The sequence below is a fragment of the Lepus europaeus genome, chromosome 9 (genome assembly GCF_033115175.1).
Source record: "Lepus europaeus isolate LE1 chromosome 9, mLepTim1.pri, whole genome shotgun sequence".
Lineage (NCBI taxonomy): Eukaryota > Metazoa > Chordata > Mammalia > Lagomorpha > Leporidae > Lepus > Lepus europaeus.
The window spans coordinates 5,598,641-5,612,366 of record NC_084835.1 but is presented as its reverse complement, the minus strand read 5'-3'; the positions used below and the strand labels follow the sequence as shown (position 1 = coordinate 5,612,366).

Here is a 13,726-nt window from a genome sequence, read left to right as displayed (position 1 = left end):
CTAACTGATAGAATAAAAAAGGGAGACAACAATCCATCATGGGAAGCGGGATGCACAGCAGACTCATAGAATGGCAGATGTCCTAAATAGCACTCTGGCCTCAGAATAAGCCTTTAAGGCATTCAGATCCGGCTGGAAAGCCCATGAGAGTAGAGTATTTCAGGCATGGAAATCCAAGACACTGTGGCAAAGATAAATAAATAAATAAATAACCCTTATGGAAGATCTCTGTGAGTGAGATCCTAGTGGAAAGAACAGGTCATCAAAGAAGGAGGTACCTTTCTCTGAAGGGTGGAGAGAACTTCCACTTTGACTATGACCTTGTCTGAATATCAGAGTCAGTGAACTCAAAAGGCTTCCATAGCCTTGGCAACTCATGACAAGAGCCTTGGGTGATGACTGACACCATAAACAAGAGTGTCAATTTGTTAAGTCAACAACAGGAGTCACTGTGCACTTACTCCTCATGTAGGATCTCTGTCCTTAATGTGCTATACATTGTGATTTAATGCTATAACTAGTACTCAAACAGTATTTTACATTTTGTGTTTCTGTGTGGGTGCAAACTGTTGAACTCTTTACTTAATATATGCTAAACTGATCTTCTGTATATAACGATAATTGAAAATGAATCTTGATGTGCATGCAAGGGGAGAGGAAGCAGGAGAGGGGAGGGTTGTGGGTGGGAGGGAAGTTATAGGGGGGAAGCCATTGTAATCCATAAGCTGTAGTTTGGAAATTTATATTCATTAAATAAAAGTTTAAAAAGGCACTATCAACTAAAAAGAAAAGTTACAGAAAAGGGTTAAAAATTATTAGTTTTCACTGGCGACTTTGAGGTTGTTTTTCCCTCTCATAAGACAGAATGAGAGGAAGGACTACACGGACCACTGCTCCCAGAATCAAGCACGGTCTAAGCACTGTGTATTTTGTCAGATTTACCTGGTGCATTAGTGACTACTGACATAGAAGGTGATACGCTGCTCTTTAAAAAAAAGGTCAACTTTTTAGTACTTCAACTCCTTTTAAAATAACCTTATTGATATTTTAAAATACAAGACAAATTTTCACACCTACATGAATTTAAAACAAAGCCACAGAATTAACATGGCATTTAAAGAAGACTGAATGCTACAATAAAGATAACTATCATTTCTTGTGACTATTTCTTGTGGGAATACCAATTCTAGAAACATAATCATCTTTATAGACACAGGATTTTCATCCAATATCCCATGATTCCAAGAAGGATTTAAGGAGGTTTTGCATGAGCCATGAGGATTTCAGATGCAACACTTAGATCATTTTGACTTGGGGAATCCCCTATCAGCTGACCTACCATCTGTCTAAATTCCATCAGAAAACTCACCCAAGTTTCTGCTGCACGATGCCTCACTAAGTCCACGGAGTTATGTATCTCAGCCTTGCTGCGATGTTCCTGACATGCAACACTTAATGTTCACTTAAATAAAACCAACTATTCAACGCCTAGCAATCCTGATGTGACACGTTTCTAGTTCCTATGAAGAAGGGGAAGATGGGCAAACATTTAAGGACAAGGGTGGCTCCAGAAACAACAAACAAGATGTGGGTATTTACACATCAGTCAGATAATCAAAAATTTGACAAAGCATTAGCTCAGCTCACAATCCTAGCAAATAAGCCCATAGAAATGAACCCACAGAAAGCTGTGTCAGTCTCTGTGGACAAGTGCACTTTGTACTGCTTCTCCCAGCAAGGCTGTTAGAAGTGTTCAGGCACCACAAGGCTAGACATGATTCATCTGTAACATTTTGATGTAGATTCTTCAATCGTGCTAAATAAATTAGGTGCCATGATACATCTATATAACAATTAAAGGTCAATTCAGAATAGAATAATAAAAATGACAGGAAAAACTAATTAGCAGACTCATAAATTCTTTCTGCACATATATTCTCAAAGCCTTCGCCTTCCTTTGTCTTGCTAACAAATGGCAGAGCCGTGGGCAGGGCCCCAGGGAATGATGTGGTTTACTCCTGGAGATTAACTGGATTTCCTTAGCTCAGCCCTGAAGAAGAGAGCTTTATGTTAACTAGGACCTTGGAGAAACAAAGAGTAAAGGCAAACAGACCTGAAGGGTTGTGACCCTCCCAAATGTCCACACTGACCGGACTGTGTACCATAGCCCTTGACATCTCTCTACAGCCAACACTGGTAGGGACCCAAATAAAAACAAATTTGCATCCTGTGTGCCTGGAAAGCAGTAGCAATGCAACACAATGGGTTGTTACCAAAAAAGGGGACTAAGCAAAAAAAGATGTCACTGATGCTTGCAACCTCCACCATCTCAAAAGGCCAACGAAGTTCAGAAAGCCCAAAATGAACCCTGGGAGATTTCTAGACACTCAGCACCTGCTACTCAGTGAAGAAGTGACTCTGGTGAGATATTCACAAAGTGCTCGTTGGCAGAGCAGTGCGGTCACTCAGACCAACGCTCTGTGCCAGCTGCAAGGGCAGCACAGGGGAGGCTGGGGTTGTGGCACAGCAGCGTAACCACCACCAGGGATGCCAGTGTCCCCTGTCGCAGCACGGGTTTGAGTGCCGGCTGCTCCACTTCGGGTGCGGCTCCCTGCTAAAGCACCTGGGTGGGCAGCACAAGATGGCCCAAGCGGTTGGCCCCTAATACCCAGGTGGGAGATGTGGATGGGGTTCCAGGCTGCTGGTGTTGCCAGGCCCAGCTCTAGCCACTGAGACCATTTGGGGAGTGAACCAATGGATGGAAGGTCTCTGTCTGCCCTCTCCTACCTCCCTGTAACCCTGCCTCTCGAGTCAATAAAATAAATCTTTAAATAAAAAGAATGGCAGAGTGACAACTCGGATGGCTGCCACAGGGCCACAGATTTGGGTTCTCAGAGCCTCCTCTCCAGTGTAAAGAACATATGTGGGAGCTAAGACCCTGAGATGTAAGGATGAAACTCATCAGGGCAAAACGGATGACATTTATGTTTGAGGGGTTGAGCAAGCCCAGGGCCCAGGGACACTTGGTCACACACTTGGCACTGTGGTGCTCAAATTTCACAAGCCCTGAGCTTCCTGCTCTACTTACCATATAACAGGTGCAAGTCTGTCGGAAGCGCTAACTCTGCAATACCTCACTGTGGAACGCGCCCCCAAGGGAAAAGCCGCCATCTGCACTCCAGGGCTTATGCAAACCTCTGGGTTCATCTTCCCGTGGGAGTGTGCCAGACAGTCTTCCTGAGGATAGATGCAGGTGGCGGGATCTTCGTGAGCACCTCCAGGCAACAGCGTCAGCCAGAGGAGCAGAACACCATTCCCATGGCCAGCCCACTGCGAGGTCCAGTGCTATGTGCCATTTCCAACCTGAATGACCTCATTGAAGCCCCCACCACAGTTTTGGACATGAGGTTTCACTATTCTCATCTCAAAACCAAGGACTGGCTTCTAGAGGTTACATAACCCTTCCCCAAGCTCCCGCACGCAGAGGCCAAGGGAGCCGCAGATTTCAAAGCTAAGGTTCTGCTCAGCCACTGTGGGTTAGTGCACTTCCGGACTCCAATGTGACGTCACATCCTGTGTGCAACTATAGTGTTTTCCATGGCCTCGGTATCTTCAGAAATGAGTAACCCTCAAAGAGGACACACTCTCCAGAGGTGTTAATGCCAATGGTGTGCAGGCAAGTTTCTTACTTTTTTTTTTTTTTTTCCAGGCAGAGTGGACAGTGAGAGAGAGAGTCAAAGAGAAAGGTAATTTGTGAGAATAAAGATTTCATGGCTGCTCAGTTCAGTTTCTATAAGAAGCAAAGTATATTTAGCCACAAGTAAAATATAAAGAATGCACAGTTTATTCCCCGTTTCTTAATACTTTTTTTTTTTTTCAACAACTGCTCTTCCTCTCATGACCCCTTACTTTCTGGGAGATTCTAGAACTCATCATTATATCCTGAGTCCACGAATTCGCTTTCTCCGAACCGTATGCATCTCATCTCTCATCTTTAAACTTGTCCTGTCAGATGGCTGATTCCATCTCAGTCTATTCAGAGCTAATACATAACAAATAGCTCATTATGTTGAAAGAGGCTATACAGCTCAGTAAAAAAAAAAAAAGTTTGCATTTTAATTGGCACTTACGTCCTCCCAAGTGACTACTACAGGCAATGCTTGGTTCCTTGCTCTTCAGCAGAGGCCAGTCATAGAAAGGGATGCACGAATGGATGACTCTACAGTATCCAGGTCAAAATTTCTGCTCTCTGCAGTGCCAGACCCCTCTGCTCGGCTCCCGCCCAGATGCTTCTTCGTAAGGTGCCCATTCCTTTCATGTCGCCAAGTCTGGTTACCAAGGCAGCTTTCCCTCCTGTCACCCACATTCTTCAACTCAACAGTGCATGTCTCTCTGGTTCATCTATTTGCCGCAGTAAAATTTGCTTTCTCAGCAATTTCAAAGACTCCCAGCGACACAGAGGAATCTGTCACTTCTCTCCACATCTTCTCCATGCGGCTTTTCTCCAGAGGCCACTTCCAAACTAAGGTGTACTCAAATGTCAAGTTATTTAAAATAGTGTTGGGGGTGGGGTCGTCACTATGGCATAGTGGCTGGGCCAGTGTCACAGACACCAGAATCCTATATGGGCATAGATTTGTGTCCCAGCTGCTCTTATTCTCATCCAGCTCTCTGCTATTATCTGGGAAAGCAGCAGAACATGGCCCCTGCACCCACGTGGGAGACCCGGAGTAAGTTCTCTCCTGGCTTTGCAATGGTTCAGCTCTGGCCATTGTGGCCACGGGGACTGAATCAGCAGATGGAAGACCTTTCTCTTTGTTTTTCCCTGTCTATAACTCTAACTCTGAAATACACACAAATTTTTTAAAAAGTAGTGTTTTGGGATCATTAGATCTAGATCCATGTTTAGTTGGCTTTTGAAAAAAAAAAAAGACAAAAGCAAAACACACACATGCACACACGCACACATGACCACTTGCATATTCATGGCATTCATGTGCAGAAATGCCATAGAATGAGGTAAGACGTTGGGGACACTGCTTTTCCTCCACCCACCAGGGCACTGTGTAAGGGCTAAGAAGGAAGCAATCTACAAATGATCTAGGATCACAGGACACGTACACCGGTGATCCCAGATCATTCGTGTGGAAGGAGTATGGTAGGGAGACAAAAACACTGCTATTTCCATTGTTATAATTTAGTAATTTGCAAAACTTTTTATAAACCTCAAAACCTCAAGGATTGGCCCTAAAATGTGGTTGCCGATCAAACAGCCTGTGTCAGGCAGAGCAGATGAAAAGACAAGGAGACAAGGGGCTGGCCGTAGGAAGGGACACACTTGATGGCCACCAGGCAGTGCACGCCAAGACAGACACTCAGCCGGACGCCAGATGTCAGAGAGAACACGGAGCACGGTCATCAATCACCCACGCGCTCCCTCACACCTGACTGTTTGCTGTCATCCAGACAAATTATCCAGATGTCAAACTAATTTCTTCAAGTTTCCACATGAAAGCTCTGTGTCACCTGGGTCCAGTCAACAATGAATTAATCCCTACCCCCGACCCTGCACCGCCAAACAAAGACCATGTTTCTGAGAGCACTTTCCTGTGATAAGACATGGACTGGATAATGGCTAACGCGCTATTGTACGGCACCGAGTTAGAGCTCCATATATGATCATATTTATAGTATATATATAGTATACATATATATAGTTAGAGCTCCATATATGATCATATTTATAGTATATATATATAGTATACATATATATAGTTAGAACTCCATATATGCATCATATCGATTACTTTATCTACTTTGATTGGTTCTGTGCTCTCATCTTTAATTTCCTTGTCACAGAAAACTCCTTGAGTGAGAAGAGCACACAGAAGCTTCCTACAACCTTACATGGTGCTCTTGGTAGCACCGACTCTGTACGTTCCACCTGACTGGTATCTGCTTGTTGACTAGCTGCAGTTCTCAGATAATCGATACTGAAAGGTCCTACAGCAAAGATAAACTAAATGCTGGCATGAGAACAGGGCTCCAAGAGGAGCGCCCGTTTGCTGAAGGCACTCTAGAGCTCTCAGCAAAACCATCCCGCTTGTTCTCTATGTGCCCTTTGCATTTTCGTGTTGTGATATCCTCAGAGGTACAATAATTCTGCAAAGAGCCCTGCGGCAGGCTTCTACTCCAAAGCCTCCAATCCAGACTTCTTTCCTGACCAGCCAGTGCCCACTCCTGCTCGAGATACCAACTCAACCGTCATTTCCTCAAGAATGTCTTCTGAGACAAGGGATTTCGATATGCATGAAATCGCTACGGTGTATGCTCTTAGAATGCCCAGAACCACATGGCACTGTACACCTGTGTGTTCAGAGAGAGATGACTGAAACAAGGTCACATCTCCTCCTGCAGACAGCAGTGAGCGTGGGAACAGCATCCAAACCTGGCGTTCTGCGTCAGAACGCCAGTGCTAAGCACAGGGGTTACAGCAACCAGCGCTCAGCAAATAGTTGTGAGTGAATGGACCCTTGTGCACGCTTTTCCTCATGACTGCTCAACACGGGTTTTAGATCTGGAACATTCATGCAAGCTTACAAAGGAGAAGCCGTGACTACGTTGAAGTCTATTTAAAACAACAGATGATCTGTGAACTCAGACGTTATGAAAATCATTAGGAATTCTTGTTATTATAAACCCATACTAACGGTTAAAGCTGGTCAGGGTATGGAGTTTGTCAGATTTTTTTTCTGTTCAGAAGTGACTTCCTACTTCTGGATGGAGCACGGACTAGTATTTATTGATAAAATGTCCAAAGCAACATGATCTCTTGTGACTTCAAAGGGTCCGTGACAATGTCAGCTGCTGCTACATAGAAGGAAGACAAGACTGCGTTCTCGCCTGTATTTCTCTTGTCCCTTCCACTTATGTTCCTGTTCCATTACCCTCAACAATCCAGTAAAATTCAATCTACTCTTTCAGTTCGTCTGCAGCCACGCTTCCTCCTGTCAGCTATACAGACGTTTCGATGCTGGCCACGCGAAGTCACGGGAGAAGGACAGCGAGAATGCCATTACCTGTGCACTTACGGTCCGTGTCTTCCTTTTTGGACCCACTGATTGTCAACTTGCAGTTGAAGTTTTCCTCCCAGTACTCAGCAAACCACACGTTTCTTCGGTTGTTCTCGAGCGTGCGGGATGTGAAGTAAGCATCGAACCCTAGAACGAGTTAAATGAGGAGGTCACTGTTTGGGGGATAATTATAGCAAATCAAGAAATAAAAATATCACTGTTGAATTTTGGGGATCAGTACACTTGATGCTTTTTTATGTCAATCAAAATAATGAAGAAAAAAAAAAAAAACCTTGAAAACATATTCTATTGGAGACCTATGGATAAATGTCCAGTTCCATCTTCCAGGCACATGTGTGGCCTGCAAATGATATTTCCTTTCCAACAAAAGCTGCAGGTGAACTATCACGGCATGCTTTGAATCTCGAGAGAGCTAGACCAGAAATCTTGTCTTTAACATCATCACCAAGAAGCTAACAGAGACAGGGGGAGGCATCTGGCCTCGAAGTTGCTAGGATGCTACTTGGGGTGTGTGCATCCCATCTCACAGTGCTTGGCTCTGAATCCCAGTGGCACTCTGATTCTGGCTTCCTGTTAACATTGCTCCAGGGAGACAGAAAGTGATGTTTCAAGTAGTTGGGTCCCTATAAGCCACGTAGGAAACATGGATTGAGTTCCAGGTTCCAAGCTTCAGCCCTCTGGCCACTAGGGGTATTTAGGAAGTAAACCAGTGCATGGGAGTTCTCCTGTTCTCTCGTTCTCTCGTTCTCTCTCTCTCTCTCTCTCTCTCTCAGAAAAATAACAAATCTCTATTAAAAAGATAATAATGGGGGCTGGCACTGTGGTGTAGTGGGTAAAGCCACTGCCTACAGTGTTGGGATCCCATATGGGCACCAGTTTGAGACCCGGCTGCTCCACTTCTGATCCAGCTCTCTGCTATGGCCTGGGAAAGCAGTAGAAGATGGCTCAAGTCCTTGGGCCCCTGCACCCACGTGGGAGACCTGGAAGAAGCTTCTGCCTCTTGGCTTTGGATAGGTGCAACTCCAGCCATTGCAGCCAACTGGAGAGTGTACCATTGGATGGAAGACCTCTCTCACTCGCTCACTCGCTTTCTACCTCTCCTCTCTCTGTGTAACCCTGACTTTCAAATAAATAAATTAATCTTTAAAAAAAGATAATAATGGATAATTTCAGGGTTTACGACAGGTCATATACTGTGGTATACATACTTTCATTTCAGTATCCTACATGATAGCTAATATCACTATTCCCTCTCTGCAGATGAGAAATTAGAGACCTAGAAGAAACAACATCTCCTAAGTCCCTCATTACCTCACAGTCTGCATCTCCGACCTTACCAGCTGCTTGTCTTCGCAAGTCTTTTTAAGAACGCTCTCATTTAGTGAGGTCTCATCCTGTAACTGACTCTTTGGATAAAAGGAATAAAGATTTTTGGAGAGACCACTTATAAAATGATCCAACATAAGGCTTAATGCTATGCATCAAGGATGTCCAGATGAGCAGACGCCTAACAGTCCAGGTGCCCCAAACGATCCATCTGCCTCTTTTGGATCATGTCAACATCCCATGGAGGCCATGAGGTCTTGTGAGAATCAGAGTGGCAAGAAAGCTAAGACTCGGTGTCACAGAGCAAAGCTCCAATCCCAGCCCCAACAGCCTCGCCAGGCCACGGAAACATGTGCACGTTCAAACCTAATCTTTCTGAGCTTCCCCCACCCACCCATAAAAACGAAAACCAAGCCTTCCCCACGGCATCCTGACTGTGGCGCTGGGAAGACTTTGAAACCCAAGAAGGTGAAAGTCAAGATCTGTGGGACAAACAGACTCATCTCCACACGATTTAAATTATTCCTACCTTTCTCCTGATTTTAAAGCCACAAAAATCACATCAAGGGTTACAATAAAAAACAGTAAATGCTTTATATACCTTTTGCCAAAAAGTGCCACATCACCCCTACTGAGACCGTACTGCTCCCAGCCGTACCTTCAAGGCAGAAACAAAAACTGAATTCAGGCCTGAGTCGGCCTGACTCCAACCCTGGGTTCTGAGTTGCAGGATCCAGAGCTACAGTGAACCTCCCTGGTGAGACCCAGACACTAGAAAAGGGGGCAACCCATCAAATGGCAAAATCGGCTACAAGGTGCAAGAGCTAGAGCAAAAAGCCAGTTCCAAAATACAGAGCTTGTTCCAGACAACCCAAGGCACCAGGAGCAGAGGCCGAACAGTTATTACCCAACTTGGTTCCTTCCTGCTAACTTACCTCTGTTTAGCAGCCAGATTTCTTTCAGAACCTATCAATTTATTCATCTTTGTTAGAGCTACAGTCAAAACACAACAAAACAAAACAAACCTAGGAGACTCTTAGGTTCCCTCTACTCATTTTCATTCATAAAGAAGAAAACATCCATGAGATCCTCAAGTTTTCAGAAGAGACCTTACTGTAGCCAGGTTTTAATGTTGCCCCGAACAAGTCTGGCAGCTGGGCTTATGCTGCGGCCCTTCTTAGTAACCAACAGGGAGTTTCTGCTCTGTGGGGCTTCAAAGCCTTCACCATACCATCACGACAGTTCCTGCAGCCCAGAGACCCTCCTACCTAAGTCGACAACAAGGCTATTCACTGTAGTACATAAAACCACCACCAACGTGGAGCCGAGCATCAGGAAGACATGAAAAATTTAGACAAACTCCATCAATCCAGCCAAATGACACACGTGTATGAATGCAACTGCATCATGAAGTTCACAGGAAGCGCGCATTAAAAACGCTGCATGGGTTTCCATTTTTTTCTGTGCCAAACAGACTTATTTTTAAATTCCACTTTGCATGGACTTGCAGAAATACTTGGGTGTGTCCATGTGTGCATATTTAATAGTGAACTGGAAATTTCTTCCCATCACTGCTAAGGCTCAGAAGAAAAGTAAACTGGACATTCACCTCATTAATAATGACCAGAGTACGGGTTTCAGTTTCCAGGAATTAGAGTCAGAGTTATGCTGAAGAAGAAAGATTATTCTTTCACATGGAGCAGACAGGGTTCTTAATATGAAACTCTTGCGTTTGTGGACAGAAATGTTTCATTTGTGCACTTATCTGGGTGATTTGGAGGCCAGCACCCCATTGGGGATATGTTGAGTAACCGTGCTGTAGTCTTAGAAGTAAACTTCAAATAACACAGGAGACACGGCTAGGGCGCGGGTTGTTATTATCACTACACTTACCTGGTTCTTTCTTCTTTTACCTGGGGTGCTGCCCTCAAACACTCCTTGAAATTTGTGGCTGAGACACAAGTGTGTGAATCAATAGAGACATAATTCATCCCAGGCTGCGTGTTTGGGAGCTGACCTTTCTGGCTGAGAGGGGAAAAGGCTCACACCACTGTGTTGTGTAAAAGGAGAGTTATCAGAGTGTCAAGAGGAGGTTAGAGGACACACTGGCTGCTCTGCCTGGGCAGAGAGGGGCTGACAGATACTAATGGAGCTGCAGGCAGCCTCAGAATGTGACCAGTAGCCCGGAGTACTGCTTTCCCAGCTAGACACATGCACGCAGCTGAGAAGCGCCCTAGCAGGCTAAGGGGCTGTGTGCAGCCACAGCTTCTCCTCCCCAGACTATGAAGGGAAGGCTCTTGGCATTTGCTGCCCATTTCCAGTTAAGGATCGATGGGCTAAGGGTTCAGAAGCACATGGGTTCGTGACACCTGATGGGATACACACACACACATACACACACATACACACACACCATCATTGCCACTCACTATAACAAAGAGAAAGCAAGACAGACAAGGCAATGTTCGGTATCACTTAGATTATGTCAAACCCAGAACTGGGCATTACTAAGCCCCATGGTTTAATGAGGCAGACGTGGGTGGTTAACTATGAAGAAGAGCAACGCAACCATAGGATCATCAGAAAACAGGCTATTGCTGGTGGGGGAGTGGGGAGGCAGCAGGTGTCCATGTCTCAGTCCTGCTATTCGTGCTCTGAGGAGGAAAGGCTGTGCTGTCTGGGAGCCCGAGCTCCACAGCTCACAGCCCTTCCCCAGCACCCCTGCTGCCTCCCACCAGGCCTCCTGGCCCGTGAGTGAGCTGCGTGTGCTCCTCAGGACAGACACTGGCTCTCTACCACTGGGATCTCTCTTATCTGACAATCCTATGATCCAACATGAGTAAGGTGCAGACTCCAATGATCCAAGAACTACCACTGCAGGTTGCTGCAATATGTCCATGGTAAAAGCTGCTAAAAAAGTTCGAGAAGGAACAGAACATAAACACGGAGAAACCATCTATCATTATGAAGGCAAATGACCATCACTTAGGAACTGTAGAGGAAAGGACCACAATTAAAATAATTTTATAAACAATAGCTTTTCAAGAACAAATGGTAACCTTCCACTTAATAAGAGCGACTCTCATCTTTCAAAAGGAGGGTAAGTTTTCCTTATGTCATTTCTTTCCAAGTGAATTTCTAAATTTTGGGTGAACTCAATAAATATAGTGACATTTTCTTCTCTAGAGCTAGATAAGGTGCTTTTGCAGTTCGAATGAAAAAATATCTAAAAGCCAAGGGTGCTGTAGAGAGAAGAGCAAGAGAGCCTGAGTGTGGTGTTGGAGAAGGGAGTAAAGAGGAAGCGGGAGAACCCTGCCAGGCAGGGTATGAGAGCAGGCTGGGGTTCCTCTAGCTCTGAGACCCAGGAACAGGTCAACAGAGCTGTGAAACCTAAGAGAACCCAACACACAGAACCAGCAGCACACAGGAGTGTAGAGAATAAAGGTAGCGTTCCAATCAGCAGGAGACAGTCACTTCCTACACTTGATTAGCTATTGGGCAGATGGTCAAGTTCAATCCTCCTTAAAAACCCAACAGCATGAGAGGGCAGGTTCTGCGTGGCTGTGAGAACTCGCGTCCTGCACCCTTGACTCTATCTCAAGAACCTGGTGTGTGGCCCTAAAGTCCACGCAAGATGCTGCCTGCATGTCCACAGGGATGTGGGCAGCCCATATTCTTTCTCTCATGTGAGGCTTTCAGCTCCCAGAGGCCTGATCCTCCCCAGCTTCTAGAAGTTACTACAGACGTGCCAATCCACTTGCCAAGATGTCACGGTGACCTCGTGGGATGAAGCTAGGCTCTCAGAGGAGGCACTCACAGCTTCTCTGACTGTGTCTACTGAGGGAATTAAGTTTGCTACACTATGGCACGAAATGCGTCCGGGGGGCTGCTGCAATTTTCCTCAATACCCGCACACCTACCATCTCTTTTTCCTTTAAAGTGCATGGAAAGAGAAAGACGCTCATGTAATGTGAACATACTTCGAGGGGCATAAATACACGCACAAACGACACGTATTAAACTGACAGCGACTGGGTAGAAGGAGACTCAGAAACTGGAACAGGAGGGTTTATCTGCTAGCTTTGCCATGTGCTAGTTAGGGGACCCTGGGACAATCATCTAATCAGTCCTTCTCCGTCTGTAACATGAGGATGATGGCAACGCCCAGTTCAGAGGGCAGGTGACCCAATCAGTGTCGGCAAAACTGTGAACGTCTGCTTACTTAAAGCAACACAGACACACAGGGGAAAGAAGAGAGGCCGAACAGGAAGAGAAAATGTAAGAAGAAAAATAAACACATGGGATGTGGATGAGTATTTGTCAGTCAAGATCTGGCTTTGCAGTTGGATGTATTTGCTTGGATCCTGGCTCTGCTGCCAGCTATGTTATTTAACTATTATATTATTATTATTATTATTATTATTATTAATATTCATGCCCTGTCAGTCACTTCATTTTTATTGGTTTTGTTTTCATGAACTATACATTTTTAAAGCTTTTTCTTTCTTCATTCTTTCCAGTAAACAGTTAGAGGCACACCCACGTTTCCTCAACTATGAAATGAAGATTGTCCTACCGACCTCATAGATGGTCTAATGTTGAAAATAGTAACATTAAGCCAATTTACATTTAATGTTGCCAAGGAAATGCATGCATCTTTCTTCTTCTTTCGGTTGTGCAGTTTTCCTGTGAGTTCCAGGTTACACATTAACTACCCTCCACCCATGGAAACCCAGTTTTCCCTTGCCATGTGCAGCCAAGCGTGTTGAACAGCCCAAGAGGTAGCAGTATGGAGAAACTCAGGAGGTGCACAGTCAGCAGGGATGGAAGTGAGATGGGGTGGGGAACTTTTTTTCTGCAAAGGATCACTGCAGTATTCCTAACACAATGTGCAGCCTGTACAAAATTATCAACTTAAAAATTAGCCCGCTGAAGATGTATTCAATCGTGAGTCCCACCTGTGGACGGTTGTCTTGGCAGGGCCAGACCTTCTACAGCGCAGGGGCAGGACATTCCCCACCCTTGGGTGACACTAGCAGCGGCTACCGCCCACCTGCAAGGCTGCGGCTACAGGTGTGCAGTGGGGGCTGAAGCAGGGTATCGCAGAAGGCACTGGCTCTCCCTCCATCTACCCCACCTCATGAGCCTCGGCTTCAACCCCTGCCACCAGGGCCCAGTGTTCAGCAGGTGCCCCCAGCAAATGGTCGTACTCAGCAGTGTCCATCATGTCCACAGTTCTAACTGTCAGAGTCCTGGGTTCTTAAGGTTCATGTAATTTCTTCTCTCTACTTTCCTATTCGTCTTCC

The 13,726-nt window shown here is 45.3% G+C and overlaps 1 protein-coding gene across 1 annotated transcript in view; it reads right to left on the bottom strand.

The window, feature by feature from the left end:
• GRM7 (glutamate metabotropic receptor 7) overlaps positions 1 to 13,726 on the bottom strand; it is a 763,759-nt gene that overhangs the window by 248,289 nt on the left and 501,744 nt on the right. The window contains exon 5 of the mRNA XM_062200062.1: positions 7,080 to 7,220. Within this exon, the coding sequence (XP_062056046.1) occupies positions 7,080 to 7,220 (141 nt within the window). The remainder of the gene's footprint in view (positions 1 to 7,079; positions 7,221 to 13,726) is intronic.